The 26,864-nt window shown below is 44.6% G+C and overlaps 1 protein-coding gene across 4 annotated transcripts in view; it reads right to left on the bottom strand.

Moving 5' to 3' along the window:
* Window positions 1-26,864, bottom strand: part of CACNA2D3 (calcium voltage-gated channel auxiliary subunit alpha2delta 3) — a 938,743-nt gene that overhangs the window by 205,269 nt on the left and 706,610 nt on the right. For all 4 annotated transcript variants that reach the window (XM_050781062.1, XM_050781063.1, XM_050781066.1 and 1 more), the window contains 3 exons: window positions 25,096-25,167; window positions 23,676-23,756; window positions 16,431-16,505 (listed from right to left, as the gene is read on the bottom strand). In XM_050781062.1, coding sequence (XP_050637019.1) covers window positions 16,431-16,505; window positions 23,676-23,756; window positions 25,096-25,167 — 228 coding nt within the window. The remainder of the gene's footprint in view (window positions 1-16,430; window positions 16,506-23,675; window positions 23,757-25,095; window positions 25,168-26,864) is intronic.

Here is a 26,864-nt window from a genome sequence, read left to right as displayed (position 1 = left end):
ATTAGGGACAACTAACTGATTCTAGTTTTGAAACTGCAAAAACATTGACTTTCCTTATTCGCTCAAGTGAAATCTCAAAGTAGTATCCACCAACACTACAAAATGTTAGCTTTTGAACGATGCCGCAGCTAACCATGGCGGAAGAGGGAGTTCTCTCTGTTGTTGGTTTTCCTCCTGTGGTCAGTAGTTCGGGCCCATTGACTCATATCCTGTCACCCCATTTCCAATGCCTCTCCTTAACTCAGTCCCTGGGGGGAGTGAACTCTAGTCTCACCATCTCAGAGATGGCTGAGGAACAGAGAGAGCCTTCAACTTCAGGTTTTTAAGCCAAACGACAAGCAGGGCAGGAAGCTGGCAATGAATTTGCAAGTGAAGTTAATAAAGGGATGCAGGCAAGAGGGAAAGAAATTCTTTCTTCCAAGTCAACTGCCATTACCTGATTATGCCTGTAATAGCATCAACCAACAACCAACAACAGAATGCTGAGCCTTCATCAGGAGTGTGTGTGTGTGTGTGTGTGTGTGTGTGTGTGTAATTTTATTTAGGGAGATGCTTGGTTTAATAGCTTTATTTTGTTTTGTTTTCCCTACTAAAAATTGTTGAAGATACTTATGAAAGAAGAAAAGACATGAAGGGCTCTATCTTTGTGTACACCTTTTCCATGAAAGAAATCTCCCAGATCCTTCTGGCTGAGTCTCTCTCCTTTCTCAACTGGGGTGGCCCTTGTTTTGCACCCCCTCTGAGGATACTGTGCTTTACAGTATAAATATGCATGTGGCCACTTTGTACACATATGCTCTAAGCCCCAGCTGTGTTCCGACTACCAAACTGAGCTGGTTCTCATCCATCATCGGTCCATCCTCTCCACTGGACAGGTGATCCAGCAAAATACTCAGTTTTGATTTTGTGTGTGTGTGTGATTCTCAATTACAGTGATATGTCTTTTTAAAAATGTTTCTGGATGCATGCTGGTCTGAATAAACCCAAGGGAGCTCTGATGTGATTCATAACTCAGAGGACAGCCAAATGTCCCCTGCAAGGCTGAATTCTCTGGGTCTTATATTTGCCTGTGACCATGGAAACACAGGCAGGAGCTGGAATGGGCGAGTATAATCAGAGAAAGTGGCAGTAAGCCAGGCAAAGCAAGCAGGGTCCATTAAGCTACCATGTCCATTGCTTCTATCTTCTAAATGTCTCTTGGAATTGGATCATATCAATCTTGCCATCAGCTTAGTGTCAGCCACTGTGATAGCTCTGCCCTTGATACAAGCAAGCATCCCCTAAGTGGTCTCCCTGCCTGTACTCTAACCCTTCCAATCCATTCTCCAGGGTCCAGCCAGAGGGATTCTTTCACAACCCAAATCAGATCATATCACTGCTTGGGCTGGAATCCTCCTAGCTCCTCTTGCCCTAGATGATGGCACCCAACAGCCCAGAATTCCACAAGTCCCTGTCACTTGGCCTCTGCTTGCTGTTCTGGCCTTTCTTGCCACTCCCTGCCTCTCACTGTACTCCCCAGCTGGACTGAGCTGGCTGCTAAAAATGTCATCATCATTCTTGCCTTCAGGCCTCTGCACATGCCACCCCATGTTCTCTGAATTCTCTTCACTCCAGTTTAGGGTGGTGGTCAATTTCTGCCAACCCCTCAGGATTTCAACTCCTCCTGGAAGTCTGCCTGACCTGACCAGGTCAGGCTGTACTGCAAATTATTAGCTTACTTGCCTGTTTCCCCACTAGGTCCCAAGCATCTTTGGTAAAAAGACTATTTCATGTCCATCATTGGACCACATGCCTAGGACAATGCCTGGCAAAGAACAGGTTCCCATGAACATGTGATGAACGAGTGGACTGAGTAAATGAACAAATTAGTCTATGTATTCATTTAATAAACACGTGCATAACAATGACCTATGTTTTTGGCCTGTTCTAGACATTTTGTAAACATTAACTCATTCAGTCCTCATCACAGTCTCATGCAATAGGCACTATTTCTTTTGTTCTTTTTCAGTGGAGGAAACTGAGGTCAGGAAGGTTAAGTAGCTTGGATGAATTTCAGCCCCAGAATCTGACCTCAGAGACAGCACTGCTCCATAGAGAACCAGGGACTAGTGAGCCTCCCAGTCTGGAGCTGAAATCACTGCCCAGTGCCTACTTGAGATGTATCCTGAGGACGCAGGAAGGGGATGACACAGGGTGACCTATAGTCACCATTAACCAGGTACCTAGAATTCCATACTGAGCAAAGGTGAATTTCAAATCATTAACGCTCAAATGAATCTTCCCTTTAAATATATACAATCATAATATTTATATTTGTATTTGAGCCTGGATAAACATGGGCTTCATTAACATGGGAGTCCAACCCCATATTCATGAAAAACCTGCAGCAATCCTGGGAGTCAGATAAAAGTCCCAGCCCCTCCCAGTTACTACTAGATCCTCCTCCTGGAGTGCAGCTAGAAACGTAGAAACTCCAGGAGAGGCCCCTTGGGAGAAGCAGGCATTTGGAAGAATCAGAATATTTTAACTGGTTGTAATATTCAGGATACATTTCTAAAATCTCTTCATTTCTTCACTGTGGAGAGGTAACGATACTCTGTGATGTCTGTCAGCTTCTAAATATTCCAGAAAAACCCTTGGTCTGACATCTCTCCTCTTTCATCTGTTTCCATTCCCCATTCCCAAGGAATCCAGCTTAGCTCATTGGGCCATTGTTTCTGCTGGGCCACATTTCTGCCAAGCCAGGTCCCAGTCCCAATTTAAATCCAGCCTGAGCATTCCTTAGCAGAGGGATCCTCGGGCTGCCGATCTAATTTGGAATGTGTGTGTGTGTGTGCGCGTGTGCATCTACTTTCCAGCTGATGTTCTAAATTTGTCTCTTGCAGACTGGGGCTTCAGCTCTGCCTGGGGTGAATTGCCTGCCTTGATCTTATGGACTTTGGTATTATAGTCATTGTTTCCAAAGGAGAGAAGCCATTGTGGCTGCACTAAATGTCCCCTTGCCTTGCTCCTCAAGAGGCCCTTGCCCTTCCAGGAAGAGACAGGCATCAAAAGCATGGAATTTAAGACCTGAATGTAGAGCCTACCGGGTTGGAGCTGGTAGGTCAGTCTGTCATTTGGGATTTCTGTCCTTGGTTAGCTGGTACACAGAAGTGGCTGAGCCAATAAAAACCCCAGCAACAGGCCAAAGAAATGCTCCCAGGGACAATTCTATCATGCTACATAATGGAGGGAGGGGGCCACTGGGGCACACACGGGGTAGACTCCATCTCTAGGAGAAAGGGACAAGTGAGGCTGAGAAGAACTTTCAACAAAAACCTTGCTTGGCTTAGCAAAGCTCCTTCCTTGCCTCAAACTTCCAAATGTATTAGCGTTTCCCTTTGCCTAGCAACCTCCACAGAGAATGTAAAAATGGCACCTGGGAGATGTGTTTGGAAATAGATGTGCCTATCATAAGATGATGAAAGTTCACCTAAGCGTACAATTGTTAGAGCACATTCCTCAAAGAAGTACAATGGTCAGTGCAGTGGTGTGACAGGGATTAAATTATTGTGCCAAAAAGCCCACGGTCTCAACATTTTTATTTGCATTCTTTGGGTCTTATCATTTAGGATTATGTAAAAATGACAGCTGCTTATAATTATTTGGAGGTTTGAGCTGAAGTAATTAAAAACATCTGCCTTTATCTTACTGCTACCAGACTTAACCCTGCGAGGCTGGGTCTACTGAACTTCAAAGAGGGGAGCAAGAAATAAAAGAAAACTCCACACATTACTAACAAATTTCTAGTGATTCATTTAAATGTATAACCAGTTATTCCAACAGCCTTCAAACCTTTAATTATCTTTTAAATATATATAATTTGGGACTGCTAATTAGATAGCAATTTAATGCTCTCATGGGGATTCAGATGGAAGGTCTTTCTAAAATGTAAACTCCCAGAGGAATAATCATTGGCATTCAAATGATTGAATTCTTCAGTTATTCAAATGAATGTGGGCATTTACCCAGTTGGGATCATTTGGATATTCTGCTGTCAGATCCAGCTGTAGGGTTTTACAGGGCCCGCAACAGAGTGAGGGTAAGCCTAGGTTATCTCTCAGTCAGGTCCATCTCCCTGGAAACAAACAAGTCGGGCTCTTTGGGAAAGCCCTAACATCACTTAAGCAGCCCAGTCAAGTCTCCTCTTAGAGGCAGATGGCTCTGTTTCCTATTTTAAGGAGGAACAAACTTTCCTGGAATTTGCAGTTATGAAAGTTCTAATGCAATGCCTGCTTCTCAGGCTTTCTCCAAGCTGTCTGCCTGCTATTGTCTGGGCAGTTAACATTTTAATTAATAACTCTCTCCCCCCAGCAGGCTGCCACAGATGGAGGAGGAGAGTGTTTCATTCTGCCTTGAGCTCCCACTTCCTGTGTATTCCTACCCCCGGTGAGATGGTCCTTTAAATTATATAAAGATGTGCATCACATGGAGAAAAGCAATTGATCAATTAGATGACACTGGGCAATGTCAGAAGCCAGGACTCACATCCCAGCCTAGCAATAGGGCTAGGGTCTGCATTCCTGAGCTGAGGCTAGTAGCTAGCAGCTGAGGCTCATTTCCCCCACAAGGGGAAGGAGGTGCAGACAAATCTATAGGAATTTTTAAGAGATCGTTATTCAACACTTCGCCTGTAATTACATTTTGATGAGGTTTTTATTGCTAATTCATCATCCAAGATGGGGCATTCTAGATATGAAATTAATCTAGTAGAACAAAGGTCAGAGTGTGTCCAGTGAAAAGAAAAGCCTTTTCCTCATCAAATCCTTTCTTCAAATAATAAAGCAGCCGAGAATCCTATCTCTAAATCAAATTTCCTTAAAATGCCTACTCTCAGTTATTAATAGCATAAAGCCAAGGCTCTTTGGTACTTCTACAAGCAAATGTGGATTCTCCAAGCAGGCTGGTGTGTTAGGAATACATGCTCAGGGGCCTGAAATAGAATGGGAAGCATGCTCAATGCCATGGTGTTAATATAAAAGCCTATGTGAGTGCACTCAAAACTACTTTTGAAGCTTTAGTCTACAGCAAATCAAGTTTTGCAGAGACATATCAACTGCTGGTGTCTTGGCTTGAATTCTCTCAGAAGAAGTTCCTGAGAACAGGATTCAAGGGCAAAGTTTTTATTTGACAGGGATTTCCAGGAAATACCCGCAGGGACATGGCAAAGTGATTCAGAAGTGGGAGGGCAGCCAACCTGGTGCAAGCATGTTACCACTGTGGGCAACTGTGGCATAATCCCATCAGGGCACTCTGGAAGCCAGTGTAAAACACACACCTCAGAGACACCCCACCTGAGCGGGGCAGTCTGACTGAGGGATGCTAATTCCTTGTCACGTCTGGTCTGCTGCATGCCTGGGAAGAGAGGACTGCAGAAGCCAGAGAAAGCCTTCACCTAGGTGCTGGCAGGTATGAGCCATGCTACACGTACAGGAATGGTCAGGGCAGAGTAGAGGAAATGGGGCAGTACCAGCAACTACTTCGCGACATGCAGCCTCAAATAGGAATTTGTCAACAAAACCTGGGTCACCTACCCTTCTTTGAAAATCTGGCCTAAATCTATGAACAGATTCCAGAACCCAGCATATTCGCCATCCCCATGCCTCAGGGTTTTTGCACATACGGTTTCTTCCGCCTGGACCAGTCTCCACAGTTTTTCTCATCCCCCAGGACTCAGCTTAACACATCATCCTGGCCAGGCGCGGTGGCTCACGCCTGTAATCCTAGCACTTTGGGAGGTCGAGACGGGTGGCTTGCCTGAGCTCAGGAGTTCGAGACCAGCCTGGACAACATGATGAAACCCTGTTTCTACTAAAATACAAAAAGTCATCCAGGCATGGGGGCAGGCGCCTGTAATCCGAGCTACTCAGGAGGCTGAGGCACCGGAATTGCTTGAACCTGGGAGGCAGAGAATGCAGTGAGCCGAGATTGTGCCACTGCACTCCAGCCTGGGCAACAAAGCGAAACTGTCTCAAAAACAAAAAACAAACAAACCAAAAAACCATCATCCTTAAGAAAGGGTCTCCCTGACCATCTAAATAAGGCAGGTACCTCTCCCTACTTTTTGTTTTCTCAGATCTTTGTTTCTTTTGGTGAGCTTATCCAAATTATGTAGTATTTTATATTTATCAGTTTATTTATGAACGTTAAAAACCCTTATCTTCTCTATGAGAATGAAAACACCAAATAAAGGGACAATTCTATCTGCTTTATTTTATCACTAGATCTTTGGCATCTAATAGGGTGTCTGTCAAATGCCAGGTGTTCAATCGACAAATGCCATGTGAGGGAAAGACAGGAGCGGGGGAGGGAGGGGAAGATGGGAGGACAAAGGAAGGGAGGAAGGGTTCCAGTCACACGCAAATGAGCAAGTAACTCATCCAGGTTATCTGAAAGGCCTTCTGCTGCTCCCAGGTGTGCTGGACTGTGGCCTCAAAGTTACAGGCTGCAAGCCAGCTCCCTGCAGCCTTCCCTACCTACCCAGTGCACAGCGAGACACCAGGTTCTTTCATAAATTCTCCTTCTTGTCAGTACTTTCAACCGTGGTGCTTGATAATATATTGTTTCATTGTGTGCTCAATTTCCTACACACGGGTTTTCTCTCGTCATTTATTTGCCATTCCACCTCCTTTGCCAAGTACCTCGCCAGGCCCTGGATATACAGATCTGAACAAAACACGGCTTCATCAGTGTCTTCATGCTCCTTGCAGCGCAGAGCAGCAGACGTGTTAGGATATTTCTGCAATGTAGTGGGGAGCCCAGACTCAAAGGTCCATGCAAAAAGACTTGAGGAATGGGGACAGACCCCTCTGAGGGTGAAGGGGAGGCTGAGAGGACTAAAGTTTTACAAAGGAGGGGTGACAGGGCCGCGGGAGGTGGTGTCAGACTGTGAGCTACTTGAGAGCAGGGGTCAGAGCCACACCCAGCAGTGGCTCCCAGACTTTGGGATTCATGGTTGGATCAGTCAGGCTGCTCTGGTTGTCAGCAACAGGTAACAATCGTTAATCACTTGCGCAGAAGCGGGGTTTATTGGAAGGGAATATGGAAATTGTAGATAAATAACGAATGAATGAATCAACAAAGGAACTCACGGAGGGTCTCTCATTCTTCCTTTTTTCTTTCTCCTTCCCTCCATCTCCTTCTTCCTTCCTCTCTCCCTCCTTTCCTTTTCTTTGCATTCTTCCCTATTTCCTTTCTTCTTTCTTTCTTTCTTTCCTGGCAGAGTAATGACTATAAAAGACAAACCTTCCATGTATTCTCACCTTCGTATCACTCAGGGCCACAGCAGGAAGCACGTGGTATACACGAGCTGGCGAATTAAGGAGGGTTTAGTAAAGAGGCTCTTGGAAAGGCCTGGGCAGGGTGTGGGGAACAACAGGAAATGGTGCAGCACCCTGAAGTTAGAAACAGCGGGGCACTCCCACCCGTCTGCATGAAGGGCCAGAGGGAGAAGCAGGTGCCGGAGCCCAGAGAGAAGGAGGCTTATGTGGCTTTAGACGGGATGCAGCTAGTTCCGGAGAACACGGGAGTGACCATACAGCCTGACTCCCCTCCCCTCTCTCCATTTCCTGTGAGTGTCCCCGACTCGGCAGACTCCAGAGTCACAGCCCGGAGCAGGGGGGCCACTGCTGGGTTCCATACAGGTGGGTGTCCTGGGGCCAGGGGGATGTTGTCTGGAGAGGTTGATGGAGGCTCTGTAGCCCAACCTGGCATTTTGTCAAAGAACCTGAGGACACAGCTTCAGCATTCAGGGACATTCTTTCAGTTGAATAAGTTTGATTTTATGAAGACATTACATCGTCCTACAAAGCAGGAGTTCCTTGCTGGCAAGAGGGACCCAGAAGATCTATGGGCGCCCAGAGGCGGGTAATTATCTACAGCTGTCTTCTTGGTTTTTCTTCTGAAGACTGACCCGAATTTACGTTCTGATTGACACATTCCTTGGCCTAAGCATCAGGGAATATCTTTTTTGCCCTCCAAACATGTATTTATTAATTTAATTTTTAAAATCATATATAGAGCATCTTCACGTACAGTCAGCCCCTCTGTGGTGAACACTCCATGCACGAGGCAATGAGAACTGACCCAGGCAAGGCACCCAGGGCTCTCGGCACAGGGCCTGGCCTGAGACCCGTGGTGAGGGCAGTGTCGTGATTCCTGGTCGCCTGGGTGCTGTGGTGCCTGGCACCCGGAGGGGATTCATAAGCACACTGTCCGGAAAAAAAAAAAAAAAAAAAAAAAAAAAACCTGTGGGATTGATTCCAAACCCCATCGATCCTTGAGTGTCCAAGCACACACCTAGTCACAAGAGTTGTGGGTTTGACTTCTCGAGGTTTGCAGAAAGGGCGTAGCTCCCACCCCACAGAAACCCAGGTACCCGCTGACTTCACCCCCAGGGTCACCAGGTGTAAGCCTTCCCCTCAACGCTGCAACGCGTCCAGTTGTGTTCAGACCAGGCAGTGCGGACGGTGCCCTCACCAATTCCATCAGGAAGAAAGCACACAAGGCTCTGTTTTCTTTTTCTTTCTTTTTTTTTTTAAACCAAATGATGTATTTCCAAAAGAACAGGCTCGCTACGTGGGGTCACACAGTCTTGTTTATTTTTTCTCAGAGAACGCCCTCCTCTGAGCAGATACACTTACTAAGCCTCTGTTAATTCTTTCTTTGAAACTAAATGAAATGGACTCAGACCAGGCCTAGGTTGCAGTCGCCCGGTCTCCGTTCTGAGAACGTGCGCTGGCAGGGGCTGGCTGTGCGTGGGGACCGGGTACTCGGCGGTGCCCGCGCGCCACCTACTGGGCAGTCTCTTTCAGTTCAGCAGCAGCCTGAGAGCGGGGGTCCAGGAGGCTGGCAACAGATCCCTGCATTTGGGGACCACCGAAAGTTCTGTGAATAATGCTAGGCCCAACTCCCCATCCCCCCACCCCCATAGGCTGTGGCCGGCAGAATGCGTGGTCCTGAGATGAGAGAGAGAAAGTCATGCCTGGTCTAGCCTGAGGTCAGTGATCCTGGGGAGAGTTTAGGGTATCTGCTGAGTACAGTCCTCCCTCATCTCCTCTGGGAAGCCCTCCTGCATCTCAGGGCACCCTTCCTCTAAGGAAAAGCAGACACTTGGTCTGTGAGCCCGTAGTTCTTCTTGGTCCCTCTTACCACTGGGGAACCCTTGCTTTGTGTGATGAGCTTGTGGGCAGAGACTCCTTCTACCTGCTTCTGTCTCCATTAGCTAGCACAGTGCTGGACTCAAGGACTTCTGATGAATGCTTGCAGAAAAGCAGGAGGGGATAGGGAGGGGTGGAAAAAAAAGGGAGCTTAACTAACCACAGTTCTGTTTCTGCACTCCATGTAGCAAGGACTCAACAAATGTTTGGTGAATGAACACGTGTCACCTGCTCTTCTCATTTATTGTAAGAAACTGGTACTCAGACATCTAATCAGCAGCATCAGTCAAACATCCTGCAGATCATTCACCAAATATTTACTGACTACCCCCTTTGTGTAGTAGCAAAGTCCCAGCTATTCACAAAGGACCACAGGGGAGAAGTTAAACAATAGACGTTTTTGAAGAGTGGTAAGTGATTCAAGAAAACTAAGGTAGAGGACGTGATGGAGAGTGATGGAGGAGGAGCATGGCTCCTCTGGGTGGGTGTAGGGATGGTTCTCTGAGGTGACATCGAGCTAAGAAGCAGACAATGAGAAAATGCCAGTAACAGGTGTACCTGGAACAAGATTTCAGGTAAAGAAGAGCTGGGCACAAGAATTTGGAGCAGGAAGGAGCTAGCTTGGGGTTTCTGAGGAATGGACGAAAGGACCCGCTATTTCCTCAGTTGTGGAATTGCATAGTTAAGAAAAATTCCATTTGAATTTCACATCTAAATTCTTTGGAATTATACAGAATCTCTTCCCATGGCCCACTGCTTGAACTAAGTCAGTTGGACTCAGATAAGGATTCTAGAAGTGCTCCTACCTTTTTAAACCCTTATTTAAACTGATATTTGATATGCACTGTCTAGTTAGCATTTAACACATATTCACATGTGTCCATGGGGGATGTCCAGCTAGTTCCATACAAGAGGACTAAAGTGTGAGAACATTTACACTGATTAGCATGTCCATGTATCAATCCATGGATTTAATAACCTTCCATGACGGCCCATCTATAACCAATGCACATTAGCAAATGTGAACTGCCCAGGCATCCACAAGAACAAAGAAGCAGAATCCATGTTTGGAATGGGGCAAGGACAGTCCAGAGTGACACAGGGAAAAGCTACTGCCACGCTGGAACCCAGGCTGTGGAGAGCTGGTGGTGGAAACAGCAATATCAAATTCCAGAGGGGGTGCGAGGACTCTTGGGTTAGGAAGATGACGCAGTTATCTGTAAAATTTAAACTTGTTCAAGAGTTCATCTGAGTTTTCCAGAATAACAGAAATGGCTTTCGCGTCAACACATTCTGATTTAGATGACCTAAGTGCTCAGGTTCACCCAGTGTGGCTACTGCTTTCCACCCACTGGCTTCCATGACAGTTTGTCTGCGGAAGTCTAGATGGCTTAGGGGTGAACCTACACGGCTAGAATAGCCAGAGTTTCCAGGCCAAACTATGGAGTTCATCTGCCCTGGCAATCAAGTCAAGGCCCCTTGAATTCTGGGCAACCTCCCATTGCCACTCCTGGATGCTGGAGAGGCCACAGCCTGGGAGGGAGGGGTGGTGGCCACAGCAGAGGAGGCTAACTGGCCACTGACTCTGGAAGTTGGCCCAGACTTCCAGGATGGCACAGCGAAGGCTGGTGGTGGCAATAGAGCCTGCTCTAACCCACTTTAAGGAAAGAGGAGGTCCTATAATCCATTTTATCTAGAAGGGTCCAAAATGTCTGGTCACACTATAGACCTGTGCTGTCCCTTATGGGGGCCACAGCCACAGGTGGGTCTTGAGGATCTGCAATGTGATGTCTGAATTGAGATGTGCCATGTAGGATACACATCAGATGTCAAAGATTAGCATGAAAAGAATGTAAAATATCACATTAATAATGTCTATATTGATTATATATTGAAACATTGAAATTGTAGATATGCTAGGATAAACAAAATATATTCTTAAATTTAATTTCACTTGTTTCTTTTGTATTCTTTTAGATGTGGCATCTAGGAAATTTGAAATTATATAGGCAGCTCCTGTCTGTGGCTCACATTATATTCCTACTGGACAGTGTTAAGTCTAGACAGATTCTGACAGTCATCGCCCCATGATTATCTTGGTATTGGTCCATATGGCTGCAGAGACCAGGCATCCCAGTCATTCCCACCCTCCAACCACTCTGCCTCCCATTTCCTGAAGAACCCACACAGCAGAGTGAACTTAGTACATCTAAACTTACTGGGGTTAAGGGTCCGGGTTCTGGTACTTTCTAGCTGTGTGATTTGGGAGACGTCACCTTATGACTCAGTGTCTCAGCTTCCCGTCTGTAACACGGGGATATCTACCTTTGTCTTAGGGAAGCCCAGCTGCTCAGCCCAGTACTCACAGTTGTCCTCACTTCAACTCCAGGCTGCTGCTAGATGGATCTCCCACCTGGACGTCCCCTCCCTTCATCCTTCCCTTAAGCCTCTAGGCCTTTCCAAGGCACATAGTATCCTAGGCTTGCTATTCAATTAGTCAGTGATCAAAAGCATTAACACATGTGAAACACTTAGAATTGTTCCTGTCCTATAAAAAGGAATCAGTGAATGTTAGAAAAATATACTAATACCACCAACAACAAACAAATCAAAAGCGCATCTTCTCTACTGTCCACAGTTACTGATACACATATCTTATCCATCCTATTTGAGTTATTTGAGGCAGGGCACACTGTGACCTCTCTGAGCAGCTTGCTCAAGTCTACAACATAGTGAACATCCAGTATATTCTGAAGGAATGAACGTGAATTTCTCTCCATCATTTTTACTTCCATCTCATCCACTCCCACATATGTGACCCATGTGACTGACAGATTTTCTTCCAGAATGAAAACTCTACAGCATCCTTCCCCATCTCCTGGGTTTGCAGACACAGAACAAACAGCTTTTGGCCAACTTCAATGCAGGCTTCATGGAAATGAGTCCTAAATCCTGCCTGCCCGAGGCTCCTCGGTGGAACCCTGCCATTGCTGCGGCTGCTGAAAGGGAACCTCCTTTGTGTTCTCCTGTCAGTCTGACCAGGTCCACATTCCAGACCTCCTCCCTGGGGGAAGGAAATCAATTTAGTTGTCCCTTTATTCTAAAAGGTAGGGACAGATGGATGACCAAAATCTCAACCCAATCTGCCGTTGGGCAAAAGAAAAGGAGATCTATTCAGGGCTCCACATTCTAAGAAAAACTCATAAAGCTCTCAAATACAAAGGAATTATAAAAAGCAAGAAAACAAAATCTAGTTTTAACCATACCTGAATGTTTAACGAGTGGTAACGATCAAACAAACAAACATTCCAGGGGCGTCATCACAACTCAAAAAGCATTTCTCAGGATCAAAAGCATTTAATCACTCTTGCTGCGCTGTTGTTCCATTCCCCACCTTGAGAACAGGTGTCTGTCCCCATTCATGCTGCAGCCCCCTGGACCCTTTGAAGATTACTTTATCAGTCTTCAGTCTAACACAGGACTGAGCCACACCAGGCACAAGGGCAACGCTTGCTGAACCAACATCAGTTAATCTATCAGGAATTCACAAACTGGTGGCGAGGACAGAGAGGCTGAGAAACCCTTGGAGGAGGACTAAGGACAGCCCAGAGACTGCAGAGAAGCATTGCTTCAGCAGCTTTGCCAGTTAAACCATAGTCAGTCTGCTGAGTAAGGCCCCTATGTCTGAGCTGTTCTTGGAGACACTTCATGATTCACACCCAAATCACACAAGATTAAAGAAAATACTGGATAAAATCAAGCCAAACATTAAATTCAGGGGAAAGATTTTATAGGACAAATTAGAAAAATATTGGTATCGTGCTTCAGAGAAACCCACCTCTTTCCTCTGGCTGGAGGGCCCGAAACAAACTCCATGGCAGATGGAGAGGGAATAGGAGTTATTTTAAGTCAGCTCGTTGTGTCCTTCCCATGCTGGCTACAACCCCACACTCACACCCACCGTGCTAATCTGGTGGCCTTGGCCAGAACTAAGGGGATCGTCCATTTGTAATAAGGATTCGATTAGATGGCTGGGCTTGGGAGGAGACAAATGGAGTTTGAATGCAGGTTCCCTGCCTGAGCTAGTTAGAGAGGCTGCTAGCAGCTGGCTGTTCCTAGCCATGCCTGAGAGCTCTGGCCAGGGTGGATTTACGCCCCATGAAGACACTGGATTTCCAGGGTAAGTTCACAAGTCATTTACACCCTCCAGAAGAACCTAAAGTAAGTAAAAATGAAACTGGTTTTAGAGGATCCCTTCACTTATTCATCTACTGAGTCCCTACTCGAGGGGGCTGGTGGTTAAGGAAGGAGAAGGGGGAAAGGAGGGATAAGGGAACAAAACAGAGATGAACGAAGAACTTGTGCACGCCAGAGCCACAGATATTCATGCCGGCTGACTCTTAGCTATCATTCTTTAGCTACTGTGGCTGCTAGTATTATTCTTATTGTTACCTTTAAAATAAACAAACAACCTTGGTTTCTTCACACGGTAGAACTCACATAGAACCTCTAGTACAAGTTGTCTGCTTGTCTTCTAGACCACAGTTGGCCAAGCTTGCCATAGAACCAAAAAGAAAACTGAGAGTGTATGTACACGATCCCTTCCCAATGTCTATCACAAAAACCTGAATAACCTGAATAATCAAAAAGTATTCTTTAGGTTACCTCTTTAAGCATCCATTACCACCATGTTCTTCCAACCTTTACAGAAGCTGAGGACAGAACAATAGAAAATAAACACAAACAAGATGTCCAAATAACCACTACTGCCTCTGAGATATCCTGGGGCCTGCTTTTCCGCACCAGGTCCTTTGCTTGCATTATCTCATTTACTCTGACAACAAGCTATGATCTATGCACTATGGTTATGGCATGATTAAAAAAGAAAAGTGCAGCTCAGAGAGCCTGTGTGACTTGCCCGAAGTCACATAGTGTGGATGTAGCGGGACTAGGAGTTGAGTTTCACAGTGTGATGCCGGAATTGAGTCCCTCCCACTTTGCTGCGTCTTCTGCTCAGAAGGAAAATGCAGAACTCAAGTCAGAGTCAACATACACTTATTGACCACATTCAGATGGGTTAATTCATGTAATGCTTAATGGCTGGTATCACCCTAAACTTCTTCTAAGTATCTGATAGCCTCAGGGTGAGAGACAGATGAATAGGACAGATGACCAACTGGTCTGATCATTCCTTATGTTTTTGTCACAGATCAACTGCAACATGGTTCATATGGTTTGGGTTCTCATAAATAGAATATGGGGCATTTGTTTGGGCCACCTCATGTATGGCGTGGCCGAAATCCTAGCAACCACCACCACTTTTCACCCTAGCAACCACTACCACTTTTGATGTGTCAACAGAAGAACAGCAATGGCATGTGTTTACAAGTATCTATACTCTTAGGAGGTGAACAGCATTGACGGGGTTGGTCTGCTTTTCCAAGAGCCTTTCAGCTGCCCTTTCAGCGGCCACAGCTCTGGAGAGTGCATCAGATGGACTATTTACAAACACACCATTTGCTGCAGGGCCAGAAGATACAAAAGACTGCTAGGCAAATGTTTGTTGGCAAAGCACTGGGGGGACCAGTTCACACTGTGAGTTGACTGTGTGGCGGGCAGCTAATCATGTCCATTGCCACAGAGAGAAGGATGCTACCTTGGTGACTTCTGACATCTGATTCCATTTCATTTTTCCTTTAAATGATAGGAAATGATAAACAGGAAATTAATCCATTTACTGGTAGAAGATTTGCGTTTGATTGTTTCATTGATTCTGTTCCTTTCCAGTTTGGAATAAATACACATTAGGAGCCCAAACTCAGTCACACAAACTTGTAACTTTTCCTGCTTCCAACAAATGATGCCAACTGGGCAACCTGGAGATGGGTAATGTGCAAAGAGTTTTAAACTTCAATATATCTTTGGACTTAAATGTCTTTAAAAAGACAGCCACTTTTTCAATCAGACTTTTCAATAATTCTGAGTTACATTTGGAATTAGCCAACTAGTTAATTCAGTCCTCTTTTGATAAAAAGATTGTTGAAATTGAATATTACCATAAGGCCCATCTTAAAGCATGCATATGGCATCCACATGATGTGGTCATGACTCCATCAATACCAGGGCGATTAGAGTAAAGTTGGATGGTGATGGAGCTCTCACATGAACTGTTTCTAAACAATGATGCAAGTGAGAAGTGGACTCGTCCCCACAATGCTTTGCCAACAAACATTTGCATAGCAGGCAATGCCGCTACTTTCTCATTCTGATGAATGGGAAAAGACGGGTGGGGTGGATGGGTATGTATGCATTTGTGTGTGTGCATACAGGTGCGTGTGTGTTTGCTGATTGCTAAAGAAAACGATCTACACTTTCTTAACTTTAAAAAACAGTGTTCACTGCATTACTCTTTATAATTCTGTATCTTTTTAAAAAATTTGATAAGCACACACAAACCCAAAGGGATGTCCTTTTTTCAACACACTGCAATTAGTTCAGGGGTGGCAAACATGTGGCACACTCATGGCCAATGCTCCAAGGGCAGCCTTGCCCAGGGATGTGGGTTGATGCTACCATGGGCTGTTTTGGATTTGGCCTAACCCTACTCACTTCAGAGACAGTACAAATGATACTGAGAGAAAGAAAGTGGTTTACACATCAGTTTACCAAGCAATGCTACTGGATATGACATAGGCAGGAAATAGAGAAACATCTCAGCTGCTTTGATTTAACAAAAAAGCTGTTGAATAGCTTCTATCCACGAAGCACTGGGCTTAAGCAATGTAATTTGGGGGCAAATCCCATCGTGATAAATTTCCAGGGATCTTGGGTCTAATTTATTGTGTCAAATTAGACTTGCAGTAAGTGGGTCTAGAGCTGGAGTATGAGTGTCCATGTATTACATAAAGGGACTCATTATGATAGGTTTCATGCTGTCTAGAGTTAAACATTTTTTCCACATGTTGGCAGATGTGAGATAGCTAAATAAATAAATGCATATAGACATATATGGCTTTATATACAAAAGCATCATGGTAAATATATTTATCCAACGTTATTTATATATTATGTGTCAAAATACCAGTTTATAAACTCTATAACGATCTTTACAATGCTATGAATTGAACAGTTTTTGAAAAGTGAAAACTGCAGCAAAGTGTCATCCTCGTTGAATTGAAGGAAATCTTTCAAAATCATAAAAGCAGAAATGCAGAAGTACATAATTTCTCTTACCAGCAGCCTGAGTTCTGGATGCGTCAGGATATATCCATTATTTGTGATTGCAAAGGCATAACCGTGAATCCCTAACTGTAAGAGGAAGCAAGAAAGAAACCTTCATTAGCTTGCTCCCTGGTGAATTCACAAAGCATAAAGCAGCCCGGCATTTAGTAATTTACAGCTTAAACTTGGCATTCATAACCCTTATCAGCACAATGTTTCATTAAAATGAATGCAAGGCACTGATCCTTGACATTTGGTGGAAATGAAGACCTGTCACAGGATAAGCTCAACAAATAGCACAATTTAAAATGTCACATCCCCACACTGGCATCCAAGGGCTTTATTTTGATTTATTTAAAACAAAAACAATTACTTTTTTTTTTTTTTAACAAGAAAGTGGCTAATGTTTCTGGAAAGACCCTATGTCCAAGTGCACAGAACCTTATCAATGGAGGTGTCTTCTCTCTGCCTGTAATAAAGAAAGCGGGGTCCCCACGCTGCCTCACTTCTAGACTTTCTATAATTCCATGCCCACAGAGGCCATCTCAAATTGGTGCTCCCCTAGGCTGTCATTTTCCATCATGATTCAAATACAAAGTGTCCCCATGCCCCAGCCTACACAGGAGCCTGGCAACCCTTTTCATATCCTTTCGTCTTCAAATTGTGTGGTTGCCTAGCTTTTCCATGCATGCTTCCATCAACACAAAGCCTGGGTAATTTTCTATGCAGAGCCTCACTTAATTTATGTTTTCTGACTAAATGGGACTATGGGAAATAGTTTGTGAGCAATGAAATGTTTTATTAGCTTTAAAAAGTATGTAATCAAATTTAACACTGCACTTATTTAAATAATAATCCTGGATTTTTGACAATATTTCTATTACACAGTTGACTGCACCCATTGGCTACAATAAATTTACCTACAAATCATTCATGTATTAAAACGGCCTCTGGCATAAAACCCATACTGATCTGTCTCTCTGAAGAAAGAAAATGTAACCCAGTTTTGCCAGAGCAGTGAAAGGGGAGAAGAAAAAAGAAATTCTCTATTTTTTTTTCTGAGGAGTTATTTCACAGTTCTGAGCCCCACTGTTAATTTTCTTTAAATTCTCTGCCACTCACATTCTTGAATATGATACTATTAAATGATCCAGACAACAGAGTTTACAAACCAGGAATGACCCTGTCTGCTTGTTAGCTTAACGTCAAGGTGATGTGAAATTAACTTCAGAGAATTTAACACTGGCAATTAAAAGTTTCCGTTGCATTACATAAAGCAAATATGCACGTGGTAGTCAAGGGCAACAGACATCTTCTCCTGGAGTTACCTTGCACAGCAAGTCTTAATAAGATTCTACTTGACTCTAATGATAAAAGTATATTTCATTATGCTGTGAAAGATAAACCAGAGATTTCCTATCCTTTGAGATGTATATCATCTCTTTCATCTTGTCTCTTGGAAAAATGTCAGACAGTCAACACTGCATTAATTACCATTATTATGTTTCAGTTTAAGATGGACTGGAGGGGTCAAAAAAAAAAAAAAGAAAAAAAAAAAAAACCTCTGAGAGTTTGGCTTTTTCCATTCAAGACAAAAATGGTATTTGATTGGGAATTCAAACTCAAACAAAACAAGTAATATTTTATAGTCAGCTCATGTATTCAGCACCTTCTAATATACATTACTTTGATTCTTGTTTTGCTTGTGAGAAGCAATACTCAAAAGAAGGCAGGATTCTTTTTAATGCCTGTACTCTTCTTTTATAGTACTCATCAAAATTATAATAATCTATTATTTGTGGGGTTGAGTATAAGTAATCAAGACTTGATTATTTCATGCCTGCCTCCCCTACCAGAATGTAAGTTCCATGAGGGCAAAGGTCCTATCATGTGGTTAAAAATATATGGCGGGGTGGTTGGGACGGAGAGAAGATGAGTAGGGAAAGAAGAAAGAGAAAAAGGTGGAAGTAGGGAAACAATAAAAGAAACTGCATTTAGTGCAGATTCTACATAGCTTAGCTAAATTCTGTGCTTCCTCCCCCAGAATGCAGAAGCTGAGCTCATCTTCCCATGCCAATGTCCCGCATTCATTAACCAACTGCCATCTCTGTTTCCTCATTGCCCCTTCATGCCTCAACCCACTGCACTCTGCTTTTTCTCTCCCTCCACCACTAAATATGCCATGGATATCCCTTTCTCTATGATTGCCAGGGGCCTCTTCATTGCCAAACCCTACAGGATTTTCTCCCTCAAATCTTCCTACTTTTCTTAGCCCATTGCTTCCTCTTCCTCGACACTATTCCCTCAGTTTCCAGGTACCACACTCCTGGGCCTCCTCCTCTTCACAGGATCTTTGTCCTTCACCCATTCCTCAAGTACTCATTTTCCCTAAGATTCTGTCCCCAGGACCCACTGTCTGCCTTAGCTCTCCTCTCTCTCAATAAGCTGCAGTGACCACATCTGTGCTGTTGTTCCCCAGATCCACGCTCTGGCCTCGGTCTCTCCCTTCAGTGGCAAACCAAGTATCCAACAGAGTAGTGGTCATCTCTTTTTGGCCATCCCTCTGACACCTCAGACTCATCCAGTCACAGCGGAGTTCTGTAAAGCTGCTCTTCCTCCTGTCTCTCTCAGTAGGTGGCACCACCATCCACACAGACTCCCCAGTTAGAAACTACAGCATCAGTAGTATGAAATCCTACTAATGGTCTTCTCCAGGTTTGCTCCAATTCCATCCTGCTACCCAACTGTCCCACTATTATATTAATTCAATAAATTTCCACAATGGTCCTCACTGCTCTTCCTGCCTCAGAGTTTGACCCCAACAAAACCATCCTCCAGGTTGATCCAAGTCAAAGGTAACTCTGACCATGTTGCTTTCCTTTGTAACAGCCACTAACAACCTCTTCCATGCGTAAGACAGATCCGCAGGCTTGTCCATCAGGTCTCCCTGGGATCTGGCCCTTGCCTGAGTACCCAACCCTGCCTCCCTTCACTCACTGTCACTCAAAGCATACGGCAACAGCAATCCCCCTGCAATTTTCTCTCCTAGCCAGACCTTTACTCGCACAGTGTCAGCTACCCAAGGAACCCTTCCTTCTCTCTCCCTGTGGCTAATCCTCGCCCATGCTATAAGCTCATCCTCAGCTCATCTCTTGTAAAAAGGCTCTCCTGACCTGCACTTTGCTTTGTCCTTTCCATACCATCATCACTATATTTACCCTAGCACCTAAAAATGCTATACTTGGCCAAGCACAGTGGCTCATGCCTGTAATCCCAGCAGTTTGAGAGGGCAAGGCAGGTGGATCACCTGAGGTCAGGAGTTCGAGACCAGCCTGACCAACATGGTGAAACTTCGTCTCTACTAAAAATAGAAAAATTAGCCAGGCATGGTGGTGGGCACCTGTAATCCCAGCTACTTGGGAGGCTGAGGCAGGAGAATTGCTTGAACCCAGGAGGCGGAGGTTGCAGTGAGCTGAGATTGCACCATTGAACTCCAGCCTGGGGAACAGAATGAGGCTCAAAGAAAAAAAAAAGGTACTCTCACTTTTCTGCCTCTCAACCCTACGTAGTTCTTTCCGTACTCTGATTTGTCCTAGAAAGAACTGGAGGTGGTCAGGCGTGGTGGCTCACGCCTGTAATCTCAGCACTTTGGGAGGCTGAGGCGGGTGGATCACTTGAGGTTAGGGGTTCGAGAACAGCCTGGCCAACATGGTGAAACCCCGTCTCTACTAAAAATACAAAATATAAAAATTAGCCAGGCATGATGGTGGGTGCCTGTAATCCCAGATACTCTGGAGGCTGAGGCAGGAGAATCGCTTGAACCTGGAAGGCAGAGGTTGCAGTGAGCCCAGATCATGCCACAGGTACTCCAGCCTGGGTAATAGAGCCAGACCCTGTCTCAAAAAAAAAAAAAAAAAAAAAAAAAAAAAAAGAAAGAAAGAAAGAAACAAAAGAAAAGAAAACAGAAATAACTGGAGGTAGTACTTTCTCCATCAGAATGAGCTCTTTGTGGGAAAGGGGCCACCTCACTTACCTTTGACTTCTACAGTCCCTAGCACAAAGTCAGGCACGCGGGAGGCATTCAGTTAGTTTGAGTCTTTAAGACATTTACCGTTTTACTCAAATATTACCAAGCTCATCTTGAAAATTCCAACTAAATATTAAAAATGAGCTGGAAAGGAGAAGCCGATTTGCTCCAGCAGATGCACAGCCAGTTCTTCTTAAGCCTGTGCCTGAGAAAGTCTTCCTGATATTCAGAAACTGGTTAAAATCCTCCCCAGGTAAGCATTCTGAGAAAATAACATCGGAATGTTTTGTGTGTTGGTTGATGGCATATAGCTATATCCTAACAGACGTAGGAAGGGCAGCTCTGACCACATCTCAGAATACAACACATTCTGTGGATGAGTCTCTCAAATAATTAAAAGCTTATATGACAACATCCAGCATTAGTTTTTGGCCACAAATCAATACACTGATGAAATCACTAACTTTGGTTTCATCGAAAATAGAACCAGTCTTCCCATCCATTCTAATGTACAGCCCCATGGAGTAATGGAGAACAGATCGGACACAAGGCCTTCCAGTACTTGGGCTTGCCAAAGGGGCCCTGGACCAGAGGCATGTTCTCCTGGAGGCCAGGAGCCGCATGGTCCAACAGCCTGGGGAAAGGAGGCACTTCCCTTCCAACTGGAGAGACTGGGCTAATGAAGTGAACCCAATTATAAAATGGCTCGTTATGTTAACAGAGGTCGTGGTGTCTGGAAATTATTGCTGGGGTGTCTGGAATTCTTAATAAAAATTACAGGAAGTCTGATTGCTTGTGGGAAAATCTATGAAGCTAAGGGAGACAGAAATAATTCTATCTTCTGGGAAAACCCCAAGAGCCAAGAGCTGACTCATCTTTACAAGGTGTTAATCGGGAGGGCAAGGTGCGACCTGAACTCTGCTCCCTGGAGCTCTCCTCTCCTGAATGAGAGAGGCCCATTTGGCCATGGCTGTCCCTGGCTGACACACACCCCTTTCACAAGGCTCTGTATGGGAACCAGAAGGAAGGGTACCCTAGGTTAACTTATGCCACATCTACATCTCTGGTTCCCAGCTTGACCCTTGGAAAAGCACAAAACACACATGCCTGCATTTCAAGCACTGCTGGTTAATTTTCTATAGCTGATCTTCTTCCTCTATTCCCATGCTTTGTTTCCCTCATCTGTTACTAGCAGAATGATGTTGAGAAAGTTATTTCAAGCAACCTTAAGTAAAAATGAGGTCAAAGGGTCCCCACTTCATGGGAATGTAGTAAGAATTCAATAGGAATAATGCATATAAGGTACTTTGGATGACACCAACCACATACTAAGAAGTTCAATAAATGTTTCAGTGTATTTTAGTTATTATTATTATTTTATTTTAATTATTATTATTACAATTGTCATTGCTCTTATTGTTCTTGGTAGCGCTATGGTTACAGAGGTTAAAATCATGGTTCTTGGCCAGGCACGGTGGCTCACGCCTGTAATCCCAGGACTTTGGGAGGCTGAGGCAGGTGGATCACGAAGTCAGGAGTTCAAGACCAGCCTGACCAACATGGTGAAACCCCATCTCTACTAAAGGGACAAAAATTAGCCAGGCATTGTGGCGTGCACCTGTAATCCCAGCTACTCAGGAAGCTGAGGCAGAAGAATCGCTTGAACCCAGGAGGCGGAGGTTGCAGTGAGCTGAGATGGTGCCACTGCACTCCAGCCTGGGCCACAGAGCAAGACTCCGTCTCAAAAAAAAAAAAAAAAAAAAAAGGAGGGGGGAAAAAAGTCATGGTTCTCCTGCTTGCAAGGTGTGAGATTTGGCAAGATATTTAAGCTTTCCGTGCCTCAGTTTCTTTAACTATAAAATGGGGGTGACTGTAATGTCTAATTAGTAAGTGAGATAATGCCATAAAGAGCTCTGCACATTGCCTGCTAGAGGAAGCTTGGAGAAACTGACACAAAGGATAATTGTTACTGGTTCCTTGTTATGTTCCTTCTTTCTTGATTTATTGGACACGTATCAAGTAGTGGCCCAGTGCTTAGGTTTCTAAATCTCCTCATGTGAAATAAGAGGCTCAAGAATTGTTTGGAAATGTTCTCTACAGGTGGGATGCCTTTTCTGAAACTGAGCCAGCAGTTCTGGACACCTAGGTCTCGCGATTTCATCAAAAGTAAAGTCCACTATCTTTAGGGGCCTCAAAGTCTGCCCTTATCTCCATCCTTGACTTTTAATTTCTCAGGAACTACAGTTTCCAACATTTATTATGGGTTTGGATCAACGAAATGTCCTTTCATGCCTCTGGGAACTTAACTCCAATTACAAAAGCCCTGGTGGATGAAGCTGGTGGTCACCATCGACAGATGGGGAACGAGGGATAGGAGGGACTTGTCCATACCCAACTCATCAATGATGGAGCCAGGAACTTGCAGAGTCAAGCTCTAACCACTGCCTGCCTCCACCCGAGGCCCAGGAAAGCCTAGGTCCCCCTAGACAGCTGTGGTGAATCTGGCCCCAGTATATCAGGGAGGGTGGTGCTAAGAAAGAAGCCCTTGGCAGCCAATAATTCCTGATTCCTGGGCTCCCTTTAGATGAAGACAAAGAGAACCCTTGTTAATCTGAGTGGGCCAGAAATGGAGACCAGCTAGCCAGTCTGCTTGGTGCTGGGGGATGAGAGGGTGAATGTGGTGTTTGCCCCTGTGCAGGAATCAACCAGATCTGGTGGAGGCTGCTCTCTGATGCCTCTGGCATGCACATGCTCACGCCTACATTCAGAGCACTCTTGGGCAGTGCTGTGTGCCTGGGTTGTGCCTCAAGGGCATCCCCCTCCCACTTTTTGATTTGTTTTTCCAAAGAGTGCCCACCAGGAAATAGGAGAGTTTTCTGGATGGGATCTAAGAACTCTCTGGACTATCTTTTTAAAAGGCAAACCAGTCATGTCAGTATCGTGTGTGTATCAGAAAAATTCAATGATCACGTCAAAACTTACGATATAACATTGATTCTTTAAACTGAGGTTAGAGGAGATAAATAAGAAAAACAGCAAGTCATTGTAAATTAAAAAAAAAAAACCTTTTAAATAACCGTGCAGATGGTACAAAGACAAGCTAACAGGTTGTAATAGTGGTGAGCAAAAACATCGCTCCAAAGTAGAGTTTGAAGCCTAAATTTTGTGAAAACAAGGCTCTGGGTGTCTCTGTTGCTTTGATTTCAGTGAGTGACTAGGTCATTCATTACCTTGTATTTGGGGATGGTCTTCAGAAGTTCTTTCACTGGGACATCTGTGCCAACCACTCCCAGGAGAATGCCCTTCGATCTCTGTCGAAAATAAACATTGAATTATAATAACAGTAAGTTAACTTGGCAAAAGAAACAGAATCTCATGAGAAGTCACATACCGTCTGCCTGGTGCCTTCCCCAAACTGATAGAGACTGAGGATTAACCCATATCTCCAAGAACGGTCTCTTCTATCCCCCACCCTCTACCTAAAATGTTACTGGGTAAAATGAGAGCTTCTCAGGCCAACCGTTAACTACCACAGTCCCCAACGCATACTCCTACCAAGACACTGTAATAGCTTCCCTCTCCTGTCTTGAAAATTAAACACTGATTTGAAGAAACACAAGAGTTTCAGCAGCTAAGGGCTCTAAACATTCACCAGTTTCTCTTATGAAAGCTTTTTACAGGAAAGACAGTATGTTAACTGCTTTCTCCATTTACACTGCCATCTGGTGCCCAGGAGAGAGAGACTAAATAGCCAGAGAAATATATAATAACCCTAACACTTTTACCAACTGAGGACCAGGGTGAAGGAATAGGCCTCCAGAGCCCCATTTTCCAAGGCATGTAACCATTGTGATTTGCTAAAACTTTCCAATGTCAGAAAGGCCATTGTTTTTTTAAGGCTTTGTGGTGGGTTGAACAGTGTCCCCCCAAATTCATGTCCACCCAGAACCTGAGAATATAATGCTATTTGGAAATAGCATCTTTGCATATGTAATCATTAAGGATCTTGAGATGAAATCATCCTGGATTTAGGGTGGACCCTAAATCCCATGACTGATTTCCTTCCAAGAGGGAAGGACACAGAGAAACACATAAGAGGAACAGGTCACACGAAAACAGAGGCAGAGATTGGAGTGACACTGCCACAAGCCAAGGAATGCCTGGGGCCCCGAGAAGCTGAAAGAGGCAAGGAGAAATTCTCCCCTAGAACTTTCAGAGGAAGCATGGCCCTGCCGATATCTTGATTTCAGATTTCCAGCTTCTAGAATTGTGAGAGGAGAAATTTCTATTTTTTAAGCCACCCAGTTTGTGGCACTTCGTTCCCAACAGCCCTAGGAAACTAATAAAAGGCTGGTAACTATAAATGAGAGTGGTCAGTGCACCACAATCAAGGACGGTCTCTGGGGCTTTTTCTCCTCTGGTCCTCTAATACTTAAACTTTGGAAAGGTGTTGCGAACTCTAAAATGACGCCAGCCTGGGTTCCTCTCATCTGTTTTTGATTTGGTGATTCTAACAGCAAGATCAAACAATAAGGAAAAATGACATACATCCTATGCTTAAAAATCAAAAGTCACCAGAGCTGGAGTCAGAGGGGGTCTGAGAAAACCACCCTCCTAGCATCAAGCAGGAAGCTCAGCCACTGTACTCACGGTTTCGTTCTGCTTACTAAACACAGGCATGGCTACAGTGGTCATCAGGACGGGGCCCTGATCATCAGTCAGCTGGATGGAAGAGAAAAGCCAGTTACCAGGGAATGGTTTGGAAACCACAGTTCTGGAGGCCGCCCCCTTGACAATCATGTCCTTTCCAGACCAGGGGCTGCTGAGATGGACCAGTGCCCACCCAAGCCTTCAATGGAGCAGGGAGCACAATGTATCTCCTGGATTTGCAGAGGGCAGTCCCAGCCCCCTGCTGGGGAAACAAATCAGCTGTCGTTAGTCACTCCAGCAGATCTGTTCTTTGCTTTCAGCCACTTTGGTTCAAATAGAGCCTTGCTTGGATTTTCCTGATTCTTCTTATTTTATTGGCACAGGTTTATTTTACTATTTTACCTCCCAGACATTTATGTTTCAAAGAGTGCTTCTCCTTAATCTAAATATTGAGGATCAGAAAGCATGTGCATAAAGGGTCTGGTGAGTTGCCCCTGCTAAAAACAACAGAATCTGGAAGCATTTATTTCCCCCAAGGCAGCCAGTCAAGGTCCTTTTACCTCTCTGGGTCTCTGAATGCCAGTCCCAGATGGAAAACAAATAAAACAAAAACAAAATTAAATAATAACTTTATCATCTGACTTCTAAAATCATGATGAAGAAGGTCATCATTTCTCTTATAAGAATGGCCCTTGAGGACAGGCGTGGTGGCTCATGCCTGTAATCCCAGCACTCTGGGAGGCCGAGGCAGGCGGATCACGAGGTCAGGAGATGGAGACCATCCTGGCTAACACGGTGAAACCCCATCTCTACTAAAAATACAAAAAATTAGCCGGGTGTGGTGGCGGGCGCCTATAGTCCCAGCTACTCAAGAGGCTGAGGCAGGAGAATGGCGTGAACCTGGGAGGCAGAGCTTACGGTGAGCCGAGATAGCGCCACTGCACTCTAGCCTGGGCAACAGAGCAAGACTCCATCTCAAAAAAAAATAAAAATAATAAATATAAATAAATAAATAAATAAAAAGAGTGGCCCTTGAAATACAGCATGTGATCCGTGTCTTTAAACCTCTGAATTGGATTATAGACACATGGAGACACACCATTGCACCTGCTTTTCACACAGTGTTGGGAGACAGGCAGGAACCCCTACTCTGTCCCAAACAAATAGGGAAACAGAGTCTTGGAACATGGTAGACTTTGGCCCAAGACAAATCTGGTTCTGAATCTCAGCTCTGAATCTTTCCTAACGGCACTAGTGAAGTCTCCACATGCTCATATGAAATAATGCCCACTATTCCCCAGCACTGTTGCCATGAAGACAAAATAGAAAACTGCCCAGCATGGTACCTGGCATATGGAAGTGCTCAAAGGATGCCAGCTTCTTTTCCCTGCCTTCAAGGTCACACAGCTAGTAAGTAGCAGAGTCCAAAACGAGATTAAGGCTGGAGGCACTGCTGACAGGCACCAAAATTGACCAGGCAAGTTCTTATGGCTTCACAGGCTGTTCAAGCCCCCAAGTGACGCAATCTGTGAACCAGAATCCACTATCTTCAACCTAGTGTGTTTTCTGATGTTTGGACACTTCTCTTCCATAGCTTTAGTTCCACAGAATAATCAGGTGTCGCTCCCTCAATCTCCTTGGGAAGAGGCATTATAAAGAGAAGATCCTAAAATCTAAGCATCTGAAGCCCCCATTGACTGGCTGGTCACTTGAGTAAAGGTCATTAAACTTAGTCTTTCTTTTGCCTTGTTCTTCTAATAGATTATTAG

This window comes from Macaca thibetana, chromosome 2 (assembly GCF_024542745.1).
Source record: "Macaca thibetana thibetana isolate TM-01 chromosome 2, ASM2454274v1, whole genome shotgun sequence".
Taxonomy (NCBI): domain Eukaryota; kingdom Metazoa; phylum Chordata; class Mammalia; order Primates; family Cercopithecidae; genus Macaca; species Macaca thibetana.
The sequence above is the reverse complement of the archived record's forward strand: the minus strand, read 5'-3'. Positions and strand labels throughout refer to the sequence as shown.